Source organism: Bombina bombina, chromosome 4 (genome assembly GCF_027579735.1).
Source record: "Bombina bombina isolate aBomBom1 chromosome 4, aBomBom1.pri, whole genome shotgun sequence".
Lineage (NCBI taxonomy): Eukaryota > Metazoa > Chordata > Amphibia > Anura > Bombinatoridae > Bombina > Bombina bombina.
In genome coordinates this window covers 192,807,302-192,832,994 of record NC_069502.1, presented here as the reverse complement: position 1 = coordinate 192,832,994, position 25,693 = coordinate 192,807,302, and the positions used below count along the sequence as shown (strand labels likewise).

At 36.2% G+C, this 25,693-nt stretch overlaps 1 protein-coding gene across 1 annotated transcript in view; it reads left to right on the top strand.

Annotated features, from left to right (window-relative positions):
* Nucleotides 1–25,693, top strand: part of SNTG2 (syntrophin gamma 2) — an 804,523-nt gene that overhangs the window by 397,674 nt on the left and 381,156 nt on the right. The window contains 4 exon segments of the mRNA XM_053711340.1: nucleotides 2,051–2,178; nucleotides 20,191–20,299; nucleotides 20,301–20,321; nucleotides 22,923–22,961. Of these exon segments, the coding sequence (XP_053567315.1) occupies nucleotides 2,051–2,178; nucleotides 20,191–20,299; nucleotides 20,301–20,321; nucleotides 22,923–22,961 (297 nt within the window).

Below are 25,693 nucleotides of genomic sequence, written 5' to 3'. Positions count from 1 at the left end.
ATACTGTATGTTTGGATTATTTTTGAAATGTGGTTTGGTTAAGATGGATTTTTATACTGCTGATTCCCTGTCTTATGTCATACTTAATACTACTTCTTAGGATAGACAGAGAAGAAACTGAAGAAAAAGCAGGAATTACTAAAGCCTAAATTAAATACTAGTTTCTCATGCAAGAAAAAAACTGCGTTGAAACAGACCTTTAATTTTGTTTTGGGTTTCAGTGGTTTTGAATCCAATATGGGTTCAAAGTAATTTCTCCAGCGTTTGAGAGCAATGCAGCTTATATTGATTGTACAAGAAATTTAAAGGGACAGTCAAGTCCAAAAAAAACTTTCATGATTTAAATAGGGCATGCAATTTTAAACAACTTCCCAATTTACTTTTATCACCAAATTTACTTTGATCTCTTGGGATTCTTAGCTGAAAGCTAAAACTAGGAGGTTCATATGCTAATTTCTTAGACCTTGAAGACTGCCTCTAATCTGAATACATTTTAACCACTAGAGGGCATTAGTTCACATGTTTCATATAGATAACATTGAGCTAATGCACGTAAAGTGACCTAGGACTGAGCACTGATTGGCTAAACTGCATGTCTGTCAAAAGAACTGAAATAAGGGGGCAGTCAGCAGAAGCTTAGATACAAGATAATAACAGAGGTAAAAAGTATATTTATATAACTGTGTTGGTTGTGCAAAACTGGGGAACGGGTAATAAAGGGATTATCTTTCTTTTTAAACAACAAGAATTCTGGTGTTGACTGTCCCTTTAATTTTGCAATTCTGCAACCTGCCCTGGTGAAAACAATTGCACAAGAAGGGGCTTGCCAATAATCCTGGAGGAATGAGAACATGATGCTTTAACTCCTTCACCACTGAGGTGGCAGAGAGGCTAGGAAGCAGCAGTTATAGGCTTCTGCTTTTTAACTGGTGGTTGCAGAGTCATGTGAGTGAGTCTGCATCATATGGGCTCCTAAACTGTTACCCCAGCTTTATAAATGCAGCTGTCTGTCTTTTGGGATCTCCAATTCACCAAATAGATATAGCTCTACAATCCTTTGGTTATGGGTTACTTCATATTCTGTGATGTTTAAACATTATAAAATGTCGTAAGGCCTTTAAGTATTAAATTCTGAACATAACCTTGAATTTCACTTTCTCTATGGCATAGTCCTTCCATGCAGTATATCTGAATTTTACCTAATACATACATTTCTGATGCCCCTTTAATGCATATACAAGCATTCATTTTTTATATTGGAAAGGAACTTTGACCAAGATTTACTCTGTATTCACCAAATTTCAAGAACTATTTAAGAGTTTAATTTAAAAGTAGAGTGTAATGGAAAATGTACCTCCTCTTATTCCTTTAAGCATGTAATTATTGTACTAATTATCCTGGAAATCAGTGTTAAACAACTAAAAAGGGGTTAAATAATAAAGATATAGAGAGGTTTCAGCTTCAGATAACTGCTTGCTCTGCCTGTGTTAAGATTGTTAGATGCAATGATTGAAGATTCCAGATGGAAAATGTGTTTAACCGATTTAGGGGATTAAAACAGATTTCCACAATGAGTATTGCAGAAATCACATGATCTAATGAATTAGAGCATGCAGTTTTTATACTACAATGTCCCTTTAATTACTTACAATGCCTACATGTTTTCTATACATCAAGTGGAAATCTTATAAAAATTACTTTTGCAAATTACTCCTGAACCAACTACTCTACACCTTAAGATCATAACCTCTTGTTCTGGGTAGCTTAATAGTATGGGAGGGTGTAAGGTATATATCCAGGCTGATAATATTCTACAATGCCCTAATACTTGCACCCCATCTTCAAGCTTCAAGTTATACTATGCATTAATGTATTGTACTCTAGACTTTGTGTATTACATTCTTGTTACATATTTATAAAAAAAAGTATATGAAATATGAGTTTTCATGCATGTGAGCAAGTTAGCCATACTACATGTTAGTTGTTTTATAGAAACTATGAAACACATTTATCTCATATTATTGTTGTATTATTTTTAATTATTTTTCAGGCTCCTTCATCACCGTCCTCACCTACAGCTACACAGCCAAAATATGAGAAGCGATGGACAGACACAATTTCTATCCCTTTGCTGATGGCTCGGATCTCAAGATTTAAGGCTTCAGCAGAAAAATTAAGGCATGTCCAATCATTTATAAAAGCAATTATATAAATGTAAAACAGAATATTTTATGAATCAGTTTATGAGTAAGGTAATTAGAGAATTGCCTGTTTTGATGTATAGAACCAGTAGGGAAGGAAATGGTCACAAGTAGACTACACTGTAGAGTAATCCATAGACAAACCAAGGGTCAGTACCAGAAAATTCATCCAAAATTAGGCATCCCAACAATAGGAGAAAGCAAGCTCTTTAACCAGAAAACAGTTCCAAGAATCTTTAGCCTTTATATCCGTCCACAAGAAACAGCGTAGATATGGCTCAGACGGGTAAAGTATGCAAGGGACACAGGATTGCTTCAGTTTTCATATGAAATCAAATAACCAAGCATTGAATGGTAGTCAGAGATTACCTTTTAACACCTCTCATTTAGACTTGGTGCAAGGAACATTGTCAGAGAAAATTCCGACAGATAAATGGCAAAAAGTGTCAAACTGTGCACTCATTTAAAGTTATTCAAGGAGACAGATAGCATACCTCTCTTGGCTTTGGCCCATCAAAGAAGCAGTCTTCCTCAACTTCCTTAACAGTGTGGCTCTTGGTGCACTTCAATTCCCAATGCTGGATAAGTATAGCACAGCTCCTACCATCCCTTGGGGCCTTACTCTATCCTCTGTCTATCGATCAATCTATTTCTCTATCTAGTGAAGAAATATACAATGGCAGATGCACTTCATTGTTTATGCTTTAAGGGAAAGGGACATTTACAAAGCCTTTATCTCAGCTTCCATAGCACTTAAAGGGACTTTGAAATGTTTAATTTGAAAAAAGGGAATCACTCTTTCCATTACACTTGTGATCATAGGGGGAAAAATTGCAGTCTCCTGTATGACTTACAAACAGAAATGTGTTCATAAGAAGGAGTAGGCTCTAAAAGGGCTCCAGTCTCCTCAACCATAAAACTGACAGGGGCATTTAAATTTACAATATAACTAACAAATAAAAACTTACCTGTGAAATTTAAAAAATAATAATATGATTAAACTATAAATAATAAACTATAAATAAATAATAAAAGTAAAACAGTCTATTTCCGGAGTCAAGATATACTTCCCCTTTAAATGAAAAATGTTTTTCAGCAGCAACAGAATATACAAAACAAAAAGGCCTACTCCTATTAGTAGACTAACTAACAGTAGTTTCCCTAACTATAATTACTGGTAAGGGCATCAACATTTCCATGAAGAAGACCTGCCCTGTGTTTAATGACAAAAGTAAAAGGTTATAAGGACAAGAACCACCTGGTGATTCTTGAGTTCTTGTCCTTGTTGGTGTGCATCCACTTTAATGTGGAATGATCAAGTGACAAGGTTAAATTGCCTGCCCAATAGAAAATGGAGCGTTTCCAAAGCCCACTTAATTGCTGTTCCCGAGGCAACAGGATGTTCCTTATCCCCAAAATATTGAGACACTACGGCACCTAATCCAACCCCAGACACATCTGTCTGGAAGAAGAATTCCTTACTAAAGTCAGGAGCCACAAGGATAGGCTCTCTGCAAAGTGCTGCACGTAGATCAGCAAAAGATTATTCAGCTTTGCTGTCCCACCTTACAGTGTCTGGACTGTAAGGTCGGTGAGGGGAGCTGCCCTTGTGGAAAAATGGGGAATGAACCTCCGGTAGTAGCCTATGATACCAAGAAAGGCTCTGACTTGCTTCTCCCTCAGTAGCCTTGGCCAGTGCTGTATAGCTTCTATCTTGTCAAGTTGGGGCCTTACCATTCCTCTACCAACCACATATCCCAAGTATTTTGCCTCAGCCAGACAGATAGTACATTTAGAAGGGTTGGCTGCCTTTCTAAATGTGTTCAACACTGCCTGTACTTTTTTAGATGAGAATCTGAGTCTGTGCTATGAATGATCACATAATCCAGATATGCAGCAGCATACATGGCATGAGGTCTAAGCAACATGTCCATCAACCTTTGAAAGGTTGCTAGGGCTCCATGGAGTCCAAAAGGCATTATTTTATATTAAAATAGCCTATCGGGTGTAGCAAATGCAGTTTTCTCTCTGGCCCGCTCTGTTAACGATATCTACCAGTAACCCCTTGTCAGGTCCAAAACAGAGAGAAATCTGGCCTTTGCTAGTCTCTCTATGAATTCATCGACCCGGGGCATGGGACCCATCAGGTTTAGGCACTAGTATGAATGGGCTTGACCAATTACTTTGAGACTCTTCTATTACCCCTAGCTTGAGCATTGTCTTAACTGCAGCTTTTACAGCTTGTCTTTTTGCTTCAGGAATTCATGTCATGTGTAATCTCTTGGGTTCTACCAGGTATTGGGGGAAAACACATCCCTATTGCTCTTAACTAAGCTTCTAGTTTCTTCTGCTTGCTGAGGGGTCAGTTGTACAGAAACTAATACTGATTGCTCTGAAGTTTGATAATCTGCCTGTGTGTCCCCCACTGCTACTGTACAGGCCTCTCTATCCTTCCATGGCTTAAGGAGGTTTACATGAAGCACTGCCTCCTTCTCACGACGGTGTGGCTGACTAACTCTATAGTTCACTGGGTTTATCTGATCTAAAATTTCATATGGCCCCTGCCAATGTGCCAGAAGTTTACTTTCGGCAGTTGGGACAAGAACCATTACCCGGTCGCCCCTGTTGAACTGTCTCACTTTAGCACTCTGGTCATAGTAGAGTTTTTGGGTACCCTGAGCCTGTTCCAGGTGCTGGCGAACAAGAGGAACAATTCGAGCCAAATGCTCTTGGATTTGTTCCACATGTTGCACCATATTAGTTCCTGGGACACCTTGTTCCTCCCAAGTTTATTTCAGTATATCCAGAATACCACGGAGTGCCTCCCGTACAGTAACTCAAACAGGGAAAAACATGTGGAGCTTTAGGGAATCTCTCGGACAGCAAATAACAAGTAGGGAAGCAGTAAGTCCCAATCTCTTCTATCCCTGCTAACCACTTTGCTTAACATCCCTTTTAGAGTACGGTTTAATCTTTCTACTAGTTCATTGGTTTAGGGATGGTACACTAAAGTTCTTAGGGGATGTATGTTAAACAGCTGGCATAATGCCTTAATAATACGTGAGACAAATGGCATACCCTGGTCTGTAAGTATTTGCTCTGCTATGCCAACCCAGGAAAAAAACCTGAACAAGTTCCTTTGATATAGTTTTTGGCATTTGCCTTACATAGAGGAATAGCCTCCGGATACCAGGGTCCACAATCGAGTATCACTAAAATGTACTGGTGACCTCAAGCAGATTTTTCCCAATTGGCCCACTAGGTCCATGCCAATCCTTTCAAATGGCACATCTATTATGGGAAGAGATATGAGGGGGGCCTTTAACTTGGGCTTTGGTGATGACAATTGGCACAAAACCTTTTAATCTACTCATATACGCCTGGCCAAAAGAATCTCCTGAGAACCCGTTCTTGAGTTTTTAACACCCCCAGGTGTCCTCCTAAGAGGTGAGAGTGGGAAAAATCATGCACCTTCCTGGTATAGGAGGAAGGCACGACTAGTTGTTCAATCTATTTGCCATCATCTGAGGTTACCCTGTAAAGGAGATATTTTTTTAGGATAAAATAGGGATATCTATCTTTTGTGTGGCCCTCTATGGGTACACTGTTTTCCTCCATCACTCCACACTCCTAGCATTCTGTAATAATGGATCACTTGCCTTGTCTCACCCCAAACTACCACCAGAAGTATCCAATATTATTGGATTACTTACACCAGCCTCACTATAATGATCTTTGTCAGGTTCTCTTTGTACAACCTCTACATCCTCTTTGTTATAGTGTGTGGACACACCTTTAGTGGACCATTTTTCCTTTCGTTTAAAAATACTTTGTTTACAGCTTTATTAAATCTCAACATATCTCGCTGCACTCCTGTCTGGTTTTACCTCTTTTCGGGTTATCAACATTAAAATCAGGGTGAGTGAAAGGAAAAATCTCATCAATACCAGTACCTCCTTGATAACCCACAGGTTCCTCCTGTTTAGAAGTTATTGGTGACAGTAACAGGTAGCTGAAGTCAGGGAACTTTCTCCCTATGACTAGGGGATAGGGTAATCGAGGTACTACTACTGCTGAGATCTTTACTAGTCTTCCTTGCACAAAAACCTCTACACCGACAATTGGATATCGTACAGTGCACCCGTGAATACAAAGCACCCCATTGTTTTAGGTTTTTCTACATTACCAGGCTTGATTAAGCCACCTGCCACCAAAATCAAGGCACTACCAGAGTCAATTAGTGCCCCTACTTCTTAATTGTTCATAAGGAGTGTAAGTCTATAGGTATTTGAACATTCCACCAGTCCAGCTAAACATAATAGTCCACAAAAGTTTATAGGATCTTCCACTAGTCTACCCTGCATCGTTTCTGCGAGGTTAGGACACCTTGTCCTAACATGTGCTTTTCTGACACACTCAAAGCATATTATAGTAGTAGTGCGGTACTTAGAGTCTGTTCTGTGCAAAGGCACTCCCAATCCACACTCTGCTTCAGGCTCACCCTTTTTGGAGTCTTGGATTCGAAATCAAAGCAAACGCCTAAGGGGAAGACTTTGCAGACAGATATCATTCTACTTGAGCTACCATGCTATCATAAGTTGTAGGGTTTCCTTGACTGACCAATTCACGTAGACCATTGGGAAGCTCTCTCAAAAATATGTTTAGCACCAGGGTCTCCACGATTTGTGCAGAAATTTGACTCTCTGGTTTGAGCCATTTCCAAGCCAGATGAATTAGATCGAACATCTGTGACCTGGGAGCCTTCCCTTCATTAAATCACTATTTATAGAAGCGCTGAGCTCTTATAGTCGCTGTCACCCCCAACCGGTTCAGAATTTCAGCCTTTAATTTTGGGTAATCTGCAGGAGCCTCCTCTTCCAGGTTGTAAGAAGCTTTTTGTGCTTCTCCAAGGAGGAAAGGAACAATTATACCGGCCCACTGCTCTGGATGCCAAGCTTCATGGGTGGCTGTTCATTCAAACGCGAGCAGGTAGGTCTCCACATCATCATCTGGAGTCATTTTCTGCAGACAGCTGCTTGCCTGTATCCTGCTTACCCCCTTTAGCTTGCGCAGGTACTCTTTGGGTACTAAGGCGTTCCAGGATCTCTTTCTGTGTTTCACTTAAAGCTCCAATTTGTCTAGCTAGGAGCCGGCTAGTTTCCTGTTGGGCTGCTACAGAAGCTGCAGCTTGCCTGTTAGTCTCCTGCTGCACTGAAGTAGCCTATAGCAGGGCCTTTACAATATCCTCCATTTTTAATTTTTTTGTGTGTGTTCCGTACCTTTAAGGCTCTTGTGTCAGTTAAGCTGGTGTGACACCAATCCCACTTCTAACTCCATTTGTGGAAAGGCCACTGCAAATACAGTCAGTCAACCACATCACTACTACTATAATGAAACTATTAACCCCTAAGCCACCGCCCCCCCCCCCCATCGCTACTACTATAATAAAATATTAACCCTAAACTGCGAGCCCCCCACATCGCAACACACTAAATTAAACTATTAACCCCTAAACTTAACTATCCCCTATATTTTAAAATACATTTACAATATAACTATCTTAAAATAAATAAAAACTTACCTGTGAAATTAAAAAAAATAAGATTAAACTATAAATAAAGTTAAGATAAATATTTTAAGAAAATAAACTAAAAATAAAAAACCTAAAATTACAAAATTAAAAAAACCTAACACTACAAAAAAATACAAAAATCTAACATTACCAAATAAAACAAACACTAAAATTACGAAAAATTAAAAAACACTAAAATTAAAAAATAAATAAGTTAACTTATCCAAAATAATAAAAAGTAAACCTAATTTAATAGTCCTTGTGAAAAGGCCACTGCAAATACGGTCAGGCAACTGTATTTTGTATGAAACTTTTCTTTAATAAAAGTAAAACAGTCTATTTCCAGAATCAAGGTATACTTCCCCTATAAATGAAAAATGCTTTCCAGCAGCAACAGAAAATACAAAACAAAAAGGACTACTCCTATTAGGAGACTAACTAACAGTAGTTTCCCTAACTAATATTACTGGTCCAGCTACTCTGGCAACAGTGAAAAACAAACAAACATTCACAGCTTTTACAAAACAAAACAGTTTTCTCATCAGACCATTAACTTCCATGCAGACAGGTCCTTTACAGGTCTCCACATGCACCATCCCAGTGCAGCCTGATACTGACTCGACCCCTATCTGCTTTTTCAGAGCTATGATATAGCCCTGGGCCTAATTAACAAGGAATAGGTGTACTAGCTAACAGAACAAAAACATTAACCACTGAACAAAACATTAACCACTTAACAACCGGGATAGATTGCTCTTTGTAAATTCTGACTACACATGGTCCTGTACCCTGTCACACCCTATAAAAACAAAAAAGTCACCCCAAAATAAAAACACCCCCTAACCTAACTATAAACTACCAATAGCCCTTAAAAAAGAATTTCAGCGGTATACCTGTACCGCAAAACTTATAGGCCTTCATTACATATAGAGCGTCGCCCGCAAAAGCCGGCGAAGCCGGGTTTTGCACGTTTTTGTATCCTATATACAGCGCCTCATATAAATGCGGCACATATATTTCACCAGTCGCTCGCAATTTTTACTCCCATAAGCTAACATGGGACAACGTTGTAAATCAGTATCCAATATCCAGCGCAAGGCCTTACGTGGCAAAAATGGAGAAATCTTACTCCATTTTTACCTCGCCATAAAAGGCAGCCGTAGCAGGCCTTGCGCTGAGTATGGGAGCACCGTAACTCCCTAAAATGCCTGCAAAAATAAACTAACACCTAACGCATGCGCAATGTCTATCTACCTGTCAACCGCAATCCCCCACCGCAATAACTAATAAAGTGTATTAACCCCTAAACCGCCATAGCCCACACTGCAATTAACCTATTCTAGTATTAACCCCTAAACCGCCGTAGCCCACTTAGCCTATTAAATCTATTAACCCCTAATCTGCTGCCGCCAACGTCGCCGCCACTATAATAAAGTTATTAAACCCTAAACCTAAGTCTAACCCTTACACCCCCCTAACTTAAATATTATTTAAATAAATCAAAATAATATTACTATTATTAACTCAATTATTCCTATTTAAAACTAAATACTTACCTATAAAATAAACCCTAAGATAGCTACAATATAATTAATAATTACATTGTAGCTATTTTAGGATTTATTTTTATTTTACAGGCAACTTTGTATTTATTTTAACTAGGTACAATAGCTATTAAATAGTTATTAACTATTTAATAACTACCTAGCTAAAATAATTAATAGTACAAAAACAAACACTAAATTACAGAAAATAAAAAAAATGACAAGAAGTTTAAACTAATTACACCTAATCTAAGCCGCCTAATAAAATATAAAAGCCCCCAAAATAATAAAATGCCCTACCCTATACTTAATTACAAATAGCCCTTAAAAGGGCTTTTTGTGGGGCATTGCCCCAAAGTAATCAGCTATTTTACCTGTAAAAAAAGAAATACACCCCCCCAACATTACAACCCACCACCCACACCCAACCTTACTCTAAAACCCAATCAATCCCCCCTTAAAAAAACCTAACACTACCCCATTGAAGATCACCCTACCTGTCTTCAAGATGGACCCGCTCCTCATCGGATGGAAGAAGATAGAAGATGCCTCTTGGATGAAGACTTCTTCCCAGATGGAGGACCTCTTCTGCCCAGATTGGATGAAGACTTCTGCCCGGCTGGAGGACAACTTGTGCCCGGATCAGACTTCTGCCCAGCTGGGTGAAGACGGCTCAAGGTAGGGTGATCTTCAATGGGGTAGTGTTAGTTTTTTTTAAGGGGGGATTGGGTGGGTTTTAGAGTTGGGGTGGGTGGTGGGTTTTAATGTGGGGGGTATTTCTTTTTTTACAGGTAAAAGAGCTGATTACTTTTAGGCAATGCCCCACAAAAAGCCCTTTTAAGGGCTATTTGTAATTTAGTATAGGGTAGGGCATTTTATTATTTTGGGGGGCTTTTTTATTTTATTAGGGGGCTTAGATTAGGTGTAATTAGTTTAAACCTTGTATTTTTTATTTTCTGTAATTTAGTGTTTGCTTTTTTGTACTATGGTTTATTTTATTTAATTGCATTTAATTTTAGGTAATTGTAGTTAATGTATTTAATTAATTTAATGATAGTGTAGTGTTAGGTGTAATTGTAACTTAGGTTAGGTTTTATTTTACAGGTAAATTTGTAATTATTGTAACTAGGTAGCTATTAAATAGTTATGAACTATTTAATAGCTATTGTACCTAGTTAAAATAAATACAAAGTTGCCTGTAAAATAAAAATAAATCCTAAAATAGCTACAATGTAATTATTAATTATATTGTAGCTATCTTAGGGTTTATTTTATAGGTAAGTATTTAGTTTAAAATAGGAATAATTGAGTTAATAATAGTAATATTATTTCGATTTATTTAAATAATATTTAAGTTAGGGGGGTGTTAGGGTTAGACTTAGGTTTAGGGGTTAATAACTTTATTATAGTGGCAGCGACGTTGGCGGCAGCAGATTAGAGGTTAATAGATTTAATAGGCTATGTGGGGTATGGTGGTTTAGGGGTTAATACTAGAATAGGTTTATTGCAGTGTGGGCTATGGCGGTTTAGGGGTTAATAATTTAGTTATTACTTGCGGTGTGGGCTATGGCGGTTTAGGGGTTAATAATTAGGCTTATTGCGTTGTGGGGGATTGTCGGTCTAGGGGTTAATATATTTATTATTAGTAGTGAGAGGGGGGATTGTAGATATAGGGGTTTTACGTGTCGGGCTATTTTTGGGAGGCAGGTTAGACTTTTACGGGAAATTTGATATTTACTTTACTTTTCTTAGGCACCGGCAGTTTCTAAAGTGCCGTAAGTAACTAACGACTCCAGAAATTTGTATTAAGCTTAGTTCTGGACATCTCTAATTTATCAGATTTACGGCACTTTATGAACTGCCGGAGGGGTATATGTAATACCCCAATGTGCGAGGTGAAACCTGCGCCGCATATGGGATCGCACCCATAATCTTGCAGTAAGTTTTTTCATCTTTGTAGCAATGGATAAATACATCCAATCTAAATTATGAATTATTTATGATTTAACATAGATCAAGGTTTACAGAAATAATAATCTCTTTTTTAACCTTATCCTCAAATATTTATATCCCCTGTATAAATATATTGGCCTCTGCACTGGGATTGTTCTTTCTTGAAATCTATAAAACATACATTTAGAATGACAAATTACTATCGCCTAGATTTAGAGTTTTGCAGCCAAAGGGGTGCGCACCTTTTAAATACCGCTGGTATTTAGAGTTCACAGAATGGCTGCGTTAGGCTCCAAAAAAGGAGCGTAGAGCATATTTACCGCAACTTCAACTCTCGATACCAGCGGTGCTTACGGACGCGGCCAGCTTCAAAAACGTGCTCATGCACGATTCCCCCATAGAAAACAATGGGGCTGTTTGAGCTAAAAAAAAACTAACACCTGCAAAAAAGCCGCGTTCAGCTCCTAACGCAGCCCCATTGTTTCCTATGGGGAAACACTTCCTACGTCTGCACCTAACACTCTAACATGTACCCCGAGTCTAAACACCCCTAACCTTACACTTATTAACCCCTAATCTGCCGCCCCCGCTATCGCTAACCCCTGCATATTATTTTTAACCCCTAATCTGCCGCTCCGTACACCCCCGCCACCTACATTATCCCTATGTACCCCTAATCTGCTGCCCTAACATCGCCGACCCCTATATTATATTTATTAACCCCTAATCTGCCGCCCCCAACGTCGCCTCCACCTAACTACACTTATTAACCCCTAATATGCCGACCGGACCTGAGCGCTACTATAATAAATGTATTAACCCCTAATCCGCCTCACTCCTGCCTCAATAACCCTATAATAAATAGTATTAACCCCTAATCTGCCCTCCCTAACATTGCCGACACCTAACTTCAAGTATTAACCCCTAATCTGCCGACAGGTGCTCACCGCTACTCTAATAAATTTATTAACCCCTAAAGCTAAGTCTAACTTTAACCCTAACACCCCCCTAAATTAAATATAATTTAAATCTAACGAAATAAATTAACTCTTATTAAATAAATTATTCCTATTTAAAGGTAAATACTTACCTGTAAAATAAACCCTAATATAGCTACAATATAAATTATAATTATATTGTAGCTATTTTAGGATTAATATTTATTTTACAGGCAACTTTGTAATTATTTTAACCAGGTACAATAGCTATTAAATAGTTAATAACTATTTAATAGTTACCTAGTTAAAATAATTACAAAATTACCTGTAAAATAAATCCTAACCTAAGTTACAATTAAACCTAACACTACACTATCAATAAATTAATTAAATAAACTACCTACAATTATCTACAATTAAACCTAACACTACACTATCAATAAATAAATTAAATACAATTCCTACAAATAAATACAATTAAATAAACTAACTAAAGTACAAAAAATAAAAAAGAACTAAGTTACAAAAAATAAAAAAATATTTACAAACATTAGAAAAAAATTACAACAATTTTAAAACTAATTACACCTACTCTAAGCCCCCTAATAAAATAACAAAGACCCCCAAAATAAAAAAATGCCCTACCCTATTCTAAATTACAAAAGTTCAAAGCTGTTTTACCTTACCAGCCCTTAAAAGGACCTTTTGTGGGGCATGCCCCAAAGAATTCAGCTCTTTTGCCTGTAAAAAAAAACATACAATACCCCCCCCCAACATTACAACCCACCACCCACACACCTACTCTAAGCCCCCTAATAAAATAACAAAGACCCCCAAAATAAAAATTCCCTACCCTATTCTAAATTAAAAAGTTAAAAGCTCTTTTACCTTACCAGCCCTGAACAGGGCCCTTTGCGGGGCATGCCCCAAGAATTTCAGCTCTTTTGCCTGTAAAAAAATATTTTATTAGGGGGCTTAGAGTAGGTGTAATTAGTTTAAAATTGTTGTAATTTTTTTCTAATGTTTGTAAATATTTTTTAATTTTTTGTAACTTAGTTCTTTTTTATCTTTGTACTTTAGTTAGTTTATTTAATTGTATTTATTTGTAGGAACTGTATTTAATTTATTTATTGATAGTGTAGTGTTAGGTTTAATTGTAGATAATTGTAGGTAGTTTATTTAATTTATTTATTGATAGTGTAGTGTTAAGTTTAATTGTAACTTAGGTTAGGATTTATTTTACAGGTAATTTTGTAATTATTTTAACTAGGTAACTATTAAATAGTTCTTAACTATTTAATAGCTATTGTACCTGGTTAAAATAATTACAAAGTTCCCTGTAAAATAAATATTAATCCTAAAATAGCTACAATATAATTATAATTTATATTGTAGCTATATTAGGATTTATTTTACAGGTAAGTATTTAGCTTTAAATAGGAATAATTTATTTAATAAGAGTTAATTTATTTCGTTAGAATAAAATTATATTTAATTTAGGGGGGTGTTAGGGTTAGGGTTAGAATTAGCTTTAGGGGTTAAAAAATTGATTAGAATAGCGGTGAGCTCCGGTCGGCAGATTAGGGGTTAATGTTTGAATGTTAGGGAGGGCAGATTAGGGGTTAATACTATTTATTATAGGGTTATTGAGGCGGGAGTGAGGCGGATTAGGGGTTAATAACTTTATTATAGTAGCGGTGCGGTCCGCTCGGCAGATTAGGGGGTTAATAAGTGTAGGTAGGTGGCGGCGACGTTGTGGGGGGCAGATTAGGGGTTAATAAATATAATATAGGGGTCGGTGGTGTTAGGGGCAGCAGATTAGGGGTACATAAGGATAACGTAGGTGGCGGCGCTTTGCGTCGGCAGATTAGGGGTTAATTATTGTAGGTAGCTGGCGGCGACGTTGTGGGGGGCAGATTAGAGGTTAATAAATATAATATAGGGGTCGGCGGTGTTAGGGGCAGCAGATTAGTGGTACATAAGTATAACGTAGGTGGCTGTCGGCAGATTAGGGGTTAAAAAAATTTAATCGAGTGGCGGCAATGTGGGGGGGCCTCGGTTTAGGGGTATATAGGTAGTTTATGGGTGTTAGTGTACTGTAGAGCACAGTAGTTAAGAGCTTTATGAACCGGCGTTAGCCCAAAAAGCTCTTAACTACTGACTTTTTTCTGCGGCTGGAGTTTTGTCGTTAGATTTCTAACGCTCACTTCAGCCACGACTCTAAATACCGGCGTTAGAAAGATCCCATTGAAAAGATAGGATACGCAATTGACGTAAGGGGATCTGCGGTATGGAAAAGTCGTGGCTGGAAAGTGAGCGTTAGACCCTTTCCTGACTGACTCTAAATACCAGCGGTAGCCCAAAACCAGCGTTAGGAGCCTCTAACGCTGGTTTTGATGGCTACCGCCCAACTCTAAATCTAGGCCTATGTGAATTATGTCTATTGAGACTGTGCTTAGCATTATCATGTTATATATTTAAAAATGAATTGTCATTCACCATTATTAATCCAGCTTCCTATCAGTAATCAAGTTCTAATTTACATAATTACATTATTTTAAAGTTAAAAGTATATTACTTTTAGTGAATGATAAATCTGTTCCATGTGTAAAAAAAGTTGTGATTAAAGGGACAGTCTACAATATAATTTTTTTTTTCCTTTTAATTGTTTTATTTGATTATAGACAGCTTACATATAATAACAAAAACATTCTGTACAGCCAATGGGAGACCTTAATGTCTGTCTAACCATAGCTATTTCAAAAAATAACCCTCATTACATTATGTCCATAAACAACAATAAACACAAATACAAATTAAGAAAAGTAACAAGCAGGGGGGAGAAGAGAAAAGAAAGAAAACAAAGACAAGCTCGTCTTTCAGTTGTTTGACCAGCTTTTATATTCATCCATTGAATCAATTGGCACCTTAGTTACAGATGCTCTTTACTTATGGCCTATCGGGCAGTACTCAAATTATTTGATTAGAGCCAAAGGGGCTCTGTCCTATCTGGGTCTATATAGTTACTGTGTCCCTAGCTTCTTATTGGGGATGGGTATTAGTTTGTCAAGTGGGGGGGGGGGAGGGGGGCTGCGACTGAGAGAAAAATAAATAAAAAAAAATATATAATTTTTATTGTTTAAAAAAAAAAGATAATCCCTTTATTACCCATTCCCCTGTTTTCATAACCAACACAGCTATATTAATATACTTTTTACCTCAGTGTTTACCTTGTTTCTGAGCATCTTCTGACAGCCCCCTAATCACATGACTTTTTATTTAATATCTATTGACTTGCATTTAGTACTGTAATGTGCTAACTCTTAAACAACTCCTCGGGCGTGAACACAATGTTATCTATATGGTCCACATGAACTAGCAGTTTCCTGCAAATTAAAAAGCATGTGATAAGAGGCTGTATGTAGTGTCTTAGAAACAGGCAGACATTTAGAGGTTTAAAGGTTATAAAGTATATTAATATAACAATGTTGGTTGTGCAAAGCTGGGGAATGGGTAGTAAAGGCATTATCTATCTTTTTAACCAATAACAATTGTAGTGTAGACCTTCCCTTTAATAAGCTAATTTTCTTTTTATATGCACTTGATCTCACACACAAAAATCATCATCATAAATAAACATTACTTTTTATATTAATTTAATGATTTTTTTTTTCTTGTATTCGGAGTGTGTATTGTTTGGATTAAACAATGTTGTATTCTATAGTCTCCTCTGGGTTTTTGTATTCATATAACGGCAGAATCTGATTATTCACTACATTTATATTTAGCAATTATTTCATCCTGTATTAGCATGTATTGAAAAAAAAATTGGGCTGGCTACAAAAATGAAAAATATTTTAAAAAAAACAACACACCCACTATAGCAGCAATATTATTCAATAAGCAATTCATTTATTTAAATATTTTAAAATCTCATTATTATATTATTTTAAAGTTATAGAAAGGTAAAAAATGAAATGTGTACAGGTGCATTTCAATTTAAAATATATGCATTCATCTTCTTTGAGTGCGGGCAGTGGTATGTATTGCTTCTGAAGATGTAATTTGTGTCATACAAACCACTCTCTGAGATAGGGTGTTGTTTGAATACAGGTGCATTGGTTCCTCACAGGATATGTGCATATGCTGCATAAAAATAGTATATTTTACTAGAAGCACATTTGCTAATGAAAGTATATTGCATAAATGCTTTTATTTCAAATTTAAATGTACACATGCACAAGATATCAAGAGAACGAAGAAAAATTGACAACAAAAGTAAATTAGAAAGTTGTTAAAATGGCATGCTCTAACTAAATCATGAAACACACATTTTGGGTTTCATATCCCTTTAAGTATTTGAGGACAAATACCCCAGGGATGCATACTTTTACGTTTCTTGGTCTGTTATAACCAGCCAATATCTTATTATCAATTGCGGTAGCTAGCAGATTATCACTCTGTAAGATATGCCAATGATTGTTTAAAATTTGACTCATTTTTAAACTGTTGGAATTGCATGTCGTGTTTAATCTTATTGTATTACCCTGCTTTTTCAATTTTAGTTGCAAGAGATGTTTGTCTTGGCATGGCAAGTACTTTAGCTCTTGCTAATTGAATTGCTCTTTTACTGTCTATAATAGTCTATTCCCTAGCTCTTTTGATTCACTCAGGAAAGTTACAGTGTCAGAACATATTCTGCATAATCTAATGAATTCACTTTAGGGATGGCTTTTAATGTACTGTTAGCATGGAAGCTTGTATGGTGTAATAGCGTATTTGTGACTGTTTTCTTTCTGTAAATGGTAGTTTTCAAATATTCCTCTGTTTGTTTAATAATAGAAAGGTCTCAAAAAGTTATTTTGTACTAACTGACTTCATTTGTAAATTCGATTAATTTAAGTTTATTGATTGTAAATAAGATGTCATCTATGTATCTAATCCATAGTCAAACATGTTGACTGTATTCATCCATGTCATCATTGAAGACCTTAGTATGCTCCCACCAGCTGGAAAAGAAGAGATTTGCGTAGGTGGGAGCACATACAGTCCCCATGGCTATACCCTGTATTTGTAAGAAAAATAATCTTTTGAATGTAAAAATATGATGCTTTAGAATAAATTCAAGTAATTTGACTATACATTGATTGTGATCAGCATTATCTGTTTGGTTTGTTGTTAAAAAAATATTTTACTGCCTCCAGACCAAAAATGTATGTTGTATACTGTCTGGTATACAGCAATCCAACATCAGCATTAACCAGAAATGTTTAAGGATACAAATGTACATTTTAAAATGTTTGCAATACCTAAATTGTGTCCCTGACATATAAGCTTAAGGTACAAACATACTCCTTTAGCCGATGATCAACAAAGTGTCTGGCTTTTTCAGTGAAGCTACAATTTCCAGACACAATTGAACATCCTGGTGGATGTATAGTATTTTTTTGGATTTTTGGTATGAAGTAGATGGCTGCTACTTTTGGATGTTGTATTGTTAGGTATAATTTTTCTGTGTCAATAATGATATCATTATACTATTAAGTGTATTTCTAGCTTTACTTGTTTGAAACCAAACTTTAGGTCCTAAGATATCCTCATTTATGTTGGCATTTTTTAGATGATGATCACATGTATGCAGTAAAAAAATAAATGAAGCTAAATGTGCAAATGATCCCTTTAGACAGTATGGAATGACAAGAATAATTTTAGTGTGTGAACTGAAACTCTTTAGTTTCAGAACTATAGCTTAACTTGTTGAAAATGAAAGTGAAATGTTTGCCCACAAGTGAAAGCTGACGCGTACTAACTTCAGGACTTCGAGCAAGCTAACTTCTTCGCCCCATAGACTTTAATGGAGAGTGCAAACTAGAAAATAATTGAATGGTTATCACTCACAGGCTGACCAGACAGAAGTTAAACCTACAGCACTAACCGAAGGTTGTCATAAATATTTTACATTCCAAATGCTCTATTTATTTATAAAAGAGCAAGAGCTGCCAGGGTGCTAGAATAACAAGTTCAAAAAGAGAATAAAGCACTCGCTGGTCTTCAGTCAACAAACTAGCACATTTATTATTAATGTGACATTTTGGAGTGAACAAGCCCCTTCCCCTTCTTTTTTGTCAGAGGAAGGGGCTTGTTCATCCCGAAATGTCACATTAATAATAAATTTGTTAGTTTGTTGATAAAAGGCCAGCGAGTGCTTTATTCTCTTTTTGGACTTGTTATTCTAGCACCCTGGCAGGCTCTTGCTATTTTATAAATAAATAGAGCATTTGGAATGTAAAATATTTATGACAACCTTCGGTATCTATATGATGCATTTTTTGTAAAACATATATCTATATACTAGTCCTAAAGCCCTTTTACACGGGCCATTTTTTGCAGTTACAGCGGTCCCACCCCTTGCTCTCTCCTCTCCCCCTCTCTTTTGTGCTCCTCTCCCCCTCTCTTTTGTGCTCTCTCCCTCTCTCTTTTGCGCTCTCTCCCCCTCTCTTTTGCTCTCTCTCTCTCGCTCCACCTCACTTTTGCTCTCTCCCCCCCTCTCTTTTTGCCTCTCTCTATCCTCTCTTTCTGCGCTCTCTCTCCCTCTACTTTTGCGCTCTCTCTCTCGCTCCACCTCTCTTTTGCTCTCTCTCTCTCCCCCTCTCTTTTGCTCCTTATCTCCCCCTCTCTTTTTGCTTTCTCTCCCCCTTTTCTTATGCTCTCTCTCCCCCTTTCTTCTTTTGTGCTCTCTCTTCCCTCTCTCTTTTACAGTTCTCTCTCTCCCCCTCTCTTTTGCGTTCCTCCTCTCTATTTTGCGCTCTCTCTCTCTCCCCCTCTTTTTCTCTCTCTCCTTCTCACTCTCTATTGCTCTCTCTCCCGCTCTCTCTTTTGCTCTCTCTCCCCTTCTCTTTTTCTCTCTCTTCCCTCAATTCTTTCTATTCCCCTCTCTTCTTTTGCTCTCTCTCCCCCTCTCTTTTTCTCTCTCCCTCCCTCTCATTTGCTCTCTCTCCCCACTCTCTTTTGCTTTCTCTCCCCCCCTCTCTTTTGCTCTTTCCCCTCTCTTTTGCTCTCCTCTTCATCCCTCCCTTTTGCTCTCCGCCTCCTCTTCCCCGCCTCTCCATTGCTCTCCTCTCCCCCACTTCTTTCTGCTCTCTCTCCCCCTACCTCTCCCCCCACCTCTCCCCCCCTCCTCTCTCCCCCCCCACTCTTCTTTTGCTCTCTCTCTCCCCCCCATCTCTTTTGCTCTCTGTCTTTCCCTCTCTTTTGCTCTCTCTCTCTTCCCCCTCTTATTTTCTCTCTCCCCCTCTCTTTTGCTCTCTCTCTCTTTCCCCCCTCTTATTTTCTCTCTCCCCCTCTCTTTTGCCTCTCTCTCTACCCCCTCTCTTTTTCTCTCTATTTCCCCCCTCTTATTTTCTCTCCTCCCCCTCACTTAGCTCTCTCTCTCTCCCTCTCTTTTCTCTCTCTTCACTATCTTTTGCTCTTTCCCCTCTCTTTTGCTCTTTCCCCCTCTATTTTGTTATCTCCCCCCCCCCTTATAGCCCCTTTCCATTCAAATACCCTTATAACATTTTGTTGTAATATTTATTGTGAATAAGTTTATTAGATAGTGTTTTACATGAGTGTAACTGTTTTTTTGATGTATTTATGTATTGTTTAATGCAACAAGGTCTTTTAGTCGCGCACAAGTTTACTTGAAGATTGTAATGCGTGCGCAAGTTAACACTGGCACAATAATTTAATAGCGTTAGCAACGCAATTGTAATCTAGTCCCAAAATATAAATTTTGTTAACAAAATGTCAGTGTCAGGTGCTTCTAAGCCTTTCTTTTGGATGCAGATCTACATATACAAAGCAGTGATAATTGCTAATTTGTAATGTTCAAAAAGGCCTTTGTTTTATATGCAAACATTTGATTGTATTTCTTTAAACTGTTGTTGTTATAATGAATAGCATTTGTGAGCTAATGATGTATTATTATTTTCTTTGTGCTTCAGACCTAATCATTTGAGGTTGCTGGCCTTAGATGGTGTGAAACTCTGGATTCTTCAGTTTGATTCTGCTCATGACAGTGCAGATTGGCTAAGAGCAATATCAACTAATATCCAATGATCTCACATTTCAAAATGTAAGTTTACTTTGGTTTGTATTTTGTAGCTAAAACTATGTATTAAAAGCTGATACAAAAATGTGCATGTATTTATAACTTTAATTTATCTTAATAAATTGTATTCTTTTTAAAAATTATATTTTTGCTTCACAATATTATTGAATAGTATATGCATGTTAATCAAAATCATCCATAATTTCATATATTGCAAATGGGTTCATAAGGTGTTATTTCAATAGTTTTTATACCCAATGTGGGCTAGATTTACAAGTAAAGTTGCTAATTATCAAGCACGCGTAAACTGGCAAAATTCGCGTTTGCGGACGCAAGATAAATAATCAGCCATTAAAAGTGGCTGGTTAATATTACCCCGAGCTTGCAGTGGCAATTAGCACTCCGAAAATTATCCAGAGATCAGATCTCTGGATAATTTTCAAAATGTGCCCCCAATTGCCCCCTAACATACAGGGTTGTCTTGTTTTTTATTAAAAAAAAAATGTGAGACTCTGTAAACACTCGTAAATATATATGCTTATATACGTATATTTATCTGTTTAATAACACATATATATATATATTTAAATCGCTGTGCCCCATCGCTACGGGACTTACTCTCTTCCGCTGTGATAGGTTCTTGTGAATGCAAAGCTTCAATGCAATGCAAATGTGATGTCGAATTTGCATTGCACCTAACTTTTAATACCAGTGCAATGTGCGCTGGTATTACTAAGTGGAGTACAAATTTTGCTTTTGCAAAAACTAATATTTATGTGCTCCACTTGTAATCTTGCCCTATATAAATTAGATCAGTTGCACTATTGGCTTATGGTGTAAGCTCAGAGGTAGTGGTAGTAATACATTGTGAATCATCTTTATCCTGCATTATTGACAAGCCCCTTCTCTATTGCAATTGAGCATGGGGGAGGACACTGCACAGGTAGTTGAGTGTGCAATCATAAATTTCATTAGTCGGATGCTGGGGCCTACCTCCCTGCAACTGCAGGTGACACGGTTCCCTGCCTGGAACAGTAAAACTATTTAAATTGTAATTAAAACAGATGCAGCAGTATTAGATGAGTAATCCATAGTAATGTTCAGTGGATGACACATACCTCCTGCTAATGTTGACTGGCTGAAGAATAATTATTTCTAATACTTTATTGGCTGGTAGTTTGTGCTAATGTTTTTTGGTTATTGAGTTGCTCAAATCTATCAACCAGTAAACATTAATAGGAAAATGCGTATCAGGCAATGCCTATTAGTAGGAAGTGTGCAACTGATAGCTTTGTTTTTATTTTAAACAGCTTTTATTTTTCAGGCAAACAACAAAAAAGTCAACATTTTGTAATGCTCATTCACTACAGATAATAGAAAGTGCAAGAGTAAAATGTCCCTTTAATGCATTCTTTTGACCTTTAGACAAAATACAAATACCTAGCAACACCCCTTTTTAAAACATAGACTATACTGGTTAAAGATAACAGTCACTTATATGCTACTGATAATTATATACATTGTTATAAGTATAGCCTTACATTATACTTTTTTGTCAAATTAAATATCATAGAAACATTAGTGAAAACTATTGAATAAATATGAATGGTCTATAGAATAAAACATAAATGTATCAAAAAGGTGTGCTTCCCTTTTTTTCCTACAAGTTTAAGAAATATTTTAGCCAACTGTTTTTAAAAGAGAAATATTTTAAGTTGAAAATATACTAGCTCATAAAAGAAGAAAAATACAACATCTTTTGGAGTATTTCAACTATTTTCAAGCATTCCTGTAATCTTCAATACTCCCAATCGTATCATTAAAAGGACAGAACCTTTTATAGAAAATCTACTGCAGGAGCAAGGAAAGTACTTGCTTTGAAAGTGCAGATCAAAGGGCTAGAACGTGTAAGACATCAATTTGAAGACATCAATATCAAAAATAGTAATGACATATTCACCTTAGAAGAAATTCAAATACAGATGTCTTTTATATTTTTGTTTATGCTCTTAATTTTTAGCACAGGTTAAGCCAAGTAAAGTGCCTTGTCCAAGTTAAAAAATAAATAAATAAATAAATAAATAAATAAATAAATAAAAATAACACTGGGTTTAATCTATACCCAATACCAGATCAAATTAAAGGCAGTAGAACTATTATTTCTACTAATTTTACTTTTATTCTCATCATTTTATATTGAACATTATTTCTTTTGTGTTTATTTTTAAAGACCAGTAACACAGTAGATTTGCATAAATCAACAAATGCAAGATAACAAGACAAAACAATAGCACTTAGTCAGAACTTCAAATGAGTAGTAGATTTTTCAAATTTCAATAGTTATGTATATTTCCACTCCCCTGTACCATGTGATAGCAATCAGCCAATCACAAATGCATACATGTATAGTCAGTGAATTCTTGCTCATGCTCAGTAGGAGCTGGTGACTCAAAAAGTGTAAATATAAAAGAATGTGCACATTTTTTTAATGGAAGTAAATTGGAAAGTTGTTTAAAAAGACATGCTGTATCTGAATCATGCACATTTAATTTGACCTGAGTGTCCCTTTAAGAATGTGCATATTTTTATACACCACATTCCTGAAATGTACTTTTTTTTTAACAGATGAAAATGGTGAACAAATGCTATTCTTCATTTGATCAGGTAAGTTAGCTGTTGTGATATTTGTATCATCTCATGATCTTTGTCATTTTATAATTCATGATTCTTGCTTCTATATTTTAAATATATGAAACTAAATAAAGTATAATGTATACTGTATGCAGAAATGTAATTTAAGATGCCATTGACATGAATAAAGCTATCCTTATATTTTCTTTTTGTAATAATATTATTATCATTTATTTGAAGAGTGCCAAAAATATTCTGCAGGACTATAACAAAAGGGTAAAATGCTATAGTAAAATTTGCAAAAAAACCAAAAGTGATCAGAAGTGAGAAATCAGAGAAATAGGTTTGTGTGTGGTTTATGCATCTATCGTGTTTTGGGGAATCGTTTGAAGTCTAAAAGCTTTGGGAAAGTATTTTTTTTGGAGTGCAGCAAAATTCCCTAAAATTGGTGCAGTTCTAGTTTCTACTGTAAGATGGTAACAAGAGAAGTGGAAATACGTAGTTATTCTGAAGAATAAAAGGGTGAATAATTTTATTTTTGACAAGTTTTTGGTACCTGGTCAATTTATACAGTTTCAAGGTCTGGATCAATACATTCTATAACAAGCTATATGACCTGAGCCTTAGGGGCCTATTTATTATAGTGGGAGCGGACATGATACGCTGTAGCTGATCATGTCCGCTGCACATCAAAAAATGCCGACAGCATACGCTTGTCTGCATTTATCATTGCACAAGCATTTCTTGTAAAAAGCTTGTGCAATGCCTCCCCCTGCATGTTTGCGGCTGCTAGCAGGGGGTATCAATCCAACCCGATCGTAATAAGGTCGGCTGATTGCTGTCCGCCCACCTCAGAGAATGTAATAGATTTAATATTACTTAATAGTTTTCTAAAGTTAATATGCATCACAATCATTTTGATTTGACTGTAAAACTAATAATTTTGCACTATAAAAATATTGCTTCATTTACTTAGGTTTGATAAAATGGTTTTAATACTTCTTTTAAACCCACAACCATAATCCAGAGCTAGTTTGTATTCTATTACTCTTAATGAAATCCTAAGATTACAATATATACATGTTCTTTTTAAAATTTAAGAGACAGGTTTATAATATTGTGAACAAATCACTCAGCAGTATGTTTCCGTGTGTTTCTATCAAAGTACATGTTGGAATCTGATTCCAAATGTATGATAAATTAAAGGGACATTAAACCCAATTTTTTTGAATTAATAATTTAGATAGCGAGATACAATTTACAAACAACATCCTAATTTACTTCTATTATCTAGATTGCTTCATTCTTTACATATCCTTTGTTGAAGAAACGCAATGCACATGGGGGAGCCAAACACACGAGGCATCTATGTGCAGCCACCAATCAACAGCTACTGAGCCTATCTAGATATGATTTTCAGCAAAGGATAGCAAGATAATTAAGCAAATTAGATAATAGAAGTAAATTAGAAAGTTGTTTAAAATCACATGCTCTTTCTAAATCATGAAAGAAAAAAATTGTGTTTTCATGTCCCTTTAAGCCCTTTTGAAAATAACCAATTGAGCATGGTGCACTATCGAATATTGTTGGACTAGCTCAATATTATAAGTCCATGGTAAAGAACAATAAGCAGAGAATGTTTAGCGTGGCTAACATCCCTTATAACTTGACCTGTACTTTCAGTGGATACGATGGCCTCTGTAAACATTGCTCATATTACAAGTTGAAAGTTATGTGTTGTGCTTGAGCACTAGAAAACGTAGCGCTTAGCCTGACTTGAGACCTGAAAGTGTTAGGGAAAAAACACAAATTTATCATATTATTTGTTAACAAAAATAGAACTGGTCTACACACACATATTCATATATGTGTGTTAATATATATATATATATATATATATATAATATATACACGGAAGGGGACTGCATTCTCAGACTCGACTGGGTACACATCCTGTGACCCTGCAACACGCACAGCACTGGGTGCTCAATAATATATATACTATATAGTTATACTTTTCAAAAATGCATAGTATATAAACTTACCATATTTCCTTGTAAACAATGATTCAAAATAAAGCATTTAAGAGACATTCACCAGGAAAAATATTTAAACTTTTGTTATTTCAGTGCAGTTCAAAGTCTAAAGTATGTTTATCTTCCCTCATTTGATATTTCTTGTGAGCGCAACAGTGCTTAAAGGGATATAAGGGATTTAAAATACAGTAGTCTGTTTCATTGTTGTAATAAAAAAACACTAAGGGCAAAATTTATCAACCCCCAGAAAAAATGTACCTATTCCGCAATAGTTTGCACTGTGTGAAAGTCAAAAATGTCGCTAGTATTTATCAAATTCTAGAGACATTTTTGGGGCAAAACTTTTTTGCGATGTCAAGCGAATGGCTGATCCTAGTTTTCTTGCGAAAATTTAATTTTCACCTTATTTATCAATCTTAATTTTAGACATGGGTAAATGGTTTATTGTATTAATCAAGTGATCGGTTGTAAGAATGTTATTTCTTATATATTAAAGTTATTTTTATTTTGCCCCGTCTTTGGCTCTCTTTCATTGAGGAAGGTTACCCGTCTTTTGGAGCTTATCTTCGTTTTAATACACTTATTTCAATTGCACTTAAATTATTTTACTTTTTTATAAATTTGTGTATACCTTTTTGTTATTTAATTATTAATATTATTAAGGTTCTGCGCCTTGTTTGTGGGCAATTTCTAACCCTAGATACATCAAGAAAAAGACATATTTCCATT